This window comes from Pteropus vampyrus, unplaced genomic scaffold, assembly GCF_000151845.1.
Source record: "Pteropus vampyrus isolate Shadow unplaced genomic scaffold, Pvam_2.0 Scaffold15, whole genome shotgun sequence".
NCBI lineage: Eukaryota > Metazoa > Chordata > Mammalia > Chiroptera > Pteropodidae > Pteropus > Pteropus vampyrus.
The window spans coordinates 17103984-17108413 of record NW_011888796.1 but is presented as its reverse complement, the minus strand read 5'-3'; the positions used below and the strand labels follow the sequence as shown (position 1 = coordinate 17108413).

General features: G+C 36.1%; 1 protein-coding gene across 3 annotated transcripts in view; it reads left to right on the top strand.

The window, feature by feature from the left end:
• The window catches only part of ZWILCH (zwilch kinetochore protein), a 33700-nt gene that overhangs the window by 22272 nt on the left and 6998 nt on the right, over positions 1 to 4430 (top strand). For all 3 annotated transcript variants that reach the window (XM_011386018.2, XM_023527282.1, XM_023527283.1), the window contains exons 16-17: positions 2400 to 2495; positions 3652 to 3764. In XM_011386018.2, coding sequence (XP_011384320.1) covers positions 2400 to 2495; positions 3652 to 3764 — 209 coding nt within the window. The remainder of the gene's footprint in view (positions 1 to 2399; positions 2496 to 3651; positions 3765 to 4430) is intronic.

The following is a 4430-nucleotide window of genomic DNA, read 5'->3' as shown; positions in this document are numbered from 1 at the left end:
CAAGTTTATTATCTTAGTTTCCAGGGATCAGAAGTTGGGCATGTTTTAGCTAGGTCCTCTTTGCTCAGGGTTTCACAAGGCAGAAATCAAGGTATCAGCTGGCTGTGTATTCATCTGGAAGCTTAACCAGGGCAAGATCCACTTTGAAGTTCCCTCATTTGTTGTTGGTATAATTTGTTGGCTTGCGGCCCTCTGACAAAGGTCTCCAAGATCCTGACCTTGGACCAGGATCAGTTTGGTCCTAGAGGTTGCTTGTTGGTCCTTGCCATGTGACCCTCTCTACAACATGACAGGCAGTTTGTTTCAATGCCAGTAGGAGAGCATCTATAATGTTTCACTTTCTTTTAATGGGCTTACCTGATGAGGTCATAGTAATGACCATAATCTCCCTTTTGATTAATTCAAAGTCAAATCATGAGACTAATCATGAGACTGACATCCCATTTTATTCAGAGGCTCTGACCTTACTCAAGGGGAGAGGATTATACAAGATGTATACTCCGAGGGCGGGAATCTTAGGGGCCACCATCGAATTTCACCTACCATATTTACCATGGATTATTTCCTTAGGATGGGTTATCAGAAATAGGATTAGAAGATCTGAGCATTTTATGGTGCTTGGCATACATTGCCAAATTTATTTTTTAAAAGGTTGTACCAATTTACCAGTAATATATTTGAGTGGAATCTTATCAGTACACTTGCTTAATTTCTTGGTACTTCAAGTTTACTACCTGTTTTTAGAGGTGGACATTGTCATCAACCTAGCAAGAGTATTGAAGTTAAGAATTATGTTGTGGATTTGCCATTTATTCCATCTAGAGGAGTTAGTAAGTGGCATTAGTCACCCACTTGAACTTCCTTCATGAAGCAGTTCTGTGATTTGCCTTTACCAGAAAATACATGTAATGGTTTGCTTAAAATGTTTTCAGTGAAGGCTTTACTTGTGGATTAGTTAGAGGAATAGCATTGAAAGGTGATAAATTCTATCTAGCTATGCCTTCTGTGTCTTGCCCCTGCCCCCACCACTGCGAATGAAGCATCCAGACTCAGGTTTAGCAGGAACAGATATATTCTTTCCAAAGATTCCACTTCTTTAACTCCCTATTTTGCTTATACTTTTTTCATTCCAGGAATATTTCATTTCTCCATCAGTAGATATACAAGAACAAGTATACCGTGTTCAAAAACTCCACCATATCCTAGAAATATTAGTCAGTTGCAAGCTTTTCATTAAACCTCAACATGAGCTCCTCTTTTCTTTAACACAGTAAGTATTTCTCTGTGGTTTATTACTTAAAAATATATTCTCTTCTGAAGTAGTTGCAGCCAAAATATATACTTTTTTTATTATCAGGATAGAATCTATGTATCTTGTCTTCACAATAGCAGAACGGTTCTAAGTCACTGTCATAGGAAGGAAATACTTTGGATTCTGAAGGAATCAGGTTTGACACTTGGTTCTAGCACTGCCTAACTTACAGAGAAGTTTCCTTTAACTGCATTTTGTTTTCTTATCTATAAAAAGGATCTACCAACCTCATGTTTTTGATATCAGGATTAAATGATATAATGTGTATAAAGTACCTGATACTTAATCAGCGCTTAATAAATATTAATTCCTTCTCTTTTTTTTACATACTTATAAATTGGGGCCAAACTAATTGCCAGCCATCTACATGGTAACTGAATGGAATTAAATGTTATTACTAGACCTCTGTTAATAGTATTGCTGTAATTTTAAGAGATTTCTGCCAATGAGTTTGACTAAAATAAGTTTGGAATAATCCTCATGCATGGATTGCCATTGTCTTATGTGTATTGAAGGCCTCAAACTGGAAATTAGTGAACCATCCAGTGGAAAGACTGGCCTGCTTTTTCCCTGTGGAAGGAAATGTACCACCACTGCCTTTTCCAAAATAAGAATTTGCCTCAGTTATAGAGGGCAATTTTTGAAATCATTATTATTATTTTTTCCATTAAAGATAAGTAGTATACATAAGTTAACACTTTAATTCCCTAGACTCTGAAAACCATGGAGGCTGTATCTTTCTCTTTTGCTGCTTTGTTTTTCTTTTTCTGAAATCTCTTTCTCCCCACTTAAACCTTTATTTGGGCTCAACTTAAATATATTTACATTTATGAGAAATGTATCTACTATTACTTTTTTAAAAGTGAGTATTTCCTTTCAAAGAAAGAAGAAAAAAACCTAAGTTTTGTTGGGAGGTGAGTATTGTGTGTTTGTTTTTTACTTTTGTGTCCCTGAAAGCATTGTTGTTGAGGTTGTGGTTAGTGGTATTCAATAAAATGTTTCCCTTATGAGTTTTAGGCTACCAAAAAGACTTTATGTCCAAGTGACATTTTTTTCCCAAAAGAGGTTCATTTTTTAATTTTTTTAGATCCTGCATAAAATATTATAAACAAAATCACCTTGACGAGCAACACATTTTTCAGCTGCCAATAAGACCAACTGCTGTAAAAAACTTATATCAAAGGTAAGCAATTTAATAATTAAATTATACTTAAGTGTTGTCATGATTTCCGACAGTTTTGGTGTCTGTTTCATGGGGACCTCATGACCCAAGCTGCTTCACCTCTGAAATCTTAATTATTTTACCCCCTCTCTGGCCATACTCTGGTAGAGTTCTCCTGCTTTCTCCCAGACCTTTTGTCTACTCTCTTTAGACTTTCAGGCCTCAGCATCTTCCATTTTTCTCTCAATTTGTTATTCCTTTGGCAAACAGGGTAGAACATATAGCCAGAAGGGAAGTGACAGTTTGGAAAAGAAGTGATCAAGGTAATGACAAAGTCAAGGGTATGGCAGTGGAAGTGAGAGAAGAATTTGGGATTAGGGAGGTAGAGGCTAAGACGACAGATTGGCCATCCATATGGATACTAAGCTTGTCTCATGATGGTCCTCCCTCGGCATATATACTTGAACTTTCTCTCATAGTCAAGCCGCTCTATTTATACCCTCCCTCTCTTTAGTTCTCTCTTATCCAAATCCCAGAACTCCCATGAAACTGCTCTGGCAAAGGTTGCCAGTGGCCTTCTACTTGCCAAATTCAGTGGACAGTTTCCAGTATAACAGTGTTTTTTAGTCCCTTGTGTAATTAGCAGACCCACCAATTCTTTCTCTTTCTGTAAACACTTATAAGGCTGTTTGGCATTAAACACAATTGCCTTCTTGAACCTACCCCCTTCCTTCGTTTCTGAAACCGACATAGCATTCTCTCTGACCCACCTCCAAGACTGAGAATGATTCCCTATCAAGTTCTTCCTCTCCCTGCTTCTTATGTGTGAATTTTTTACCAGAAGTCTATCCTTTGCCCTCTTTTTTTCTTACTTTCTATCTTTTCTGGGTGATCGCATTCATACTCAAGGCTTCAATTCCTCTGGGCTAATTATAATTTATAACCCATCTCTTCAGCTTCTCCTGAGCTTCAGACCCATGTTTATAAATGCCTATTAGATATGACTCCCCAATTTCAGTGTCCTGTGTAGGTCGAACTCTAAAATCCAAAATTTAGAATTGTGACCTGTTCATCTCTTCTTCCTTAGTGCTTATCACATAAGGACTATAGTCATTAAATGACTATAAAGGAAGAAAGGAAATAACTTGTTTTTTTTTCCTTCGATGTTTTTTCTTAGTGAGAAGCCACAGAAATGGAGAGTGGAAATAAATAGTGGTCAAAAGAAGGTGAAAACAATTTGGCAACTGAGTGACAGTCCACCTGTAGACCATCTGAATTGCCACAAACCTGGTAAATATGGTTTGTAATCTATTTAGGTAAATTGAAAATGAAAATAAACAAAGTTTTATTGATAGAGATCATTATAATAGCTCTTGAGTTCAATTTTAAATAATTTTCCTGAATTCTAGATGTAGAACATTTATTCTGAAAAAAATCTTGAAGGGGTGCTTTTTTTTTCATTATCCTAGATAGAAGAACTTTTTTTAAAAGAGACGAAGTGATAGGGACATAGGAATAAAAATAGGCTATAAAATTAAAATGCCATACTTTACATTTCTGTACACTGTTTAAAATAGTGATGATATTTTTGTTCTAATGTCTTCTCTGTGTCTGGAATAAGGGTTGAGATTTCTAGTATTCTATCAAAGATGGTTCACATTAGTCAAAGAATGTCTTTCAGTCCCTGATGTAATTAGCTGGTCCACCAAGTCTTCCTCCTTCAGTAAGCACCTATAAAACTGTTATCTTCACGTATGTGGATTGTATGGTGCTGTCGTCTTTTATTTGTGTAGGTCTTAAATGGCTGCATTCAAATATTGCAAGGATTATCTAAAATAAAATCTGTTGGTTATAAGAGAGAATGCAAGAAGATTTCAAAAGCCTGTAGTTAACCACTGCTGGGAATACAAATATATTGTCTTATTTAAATGATTGATACTTTGCAAAATTATTTCC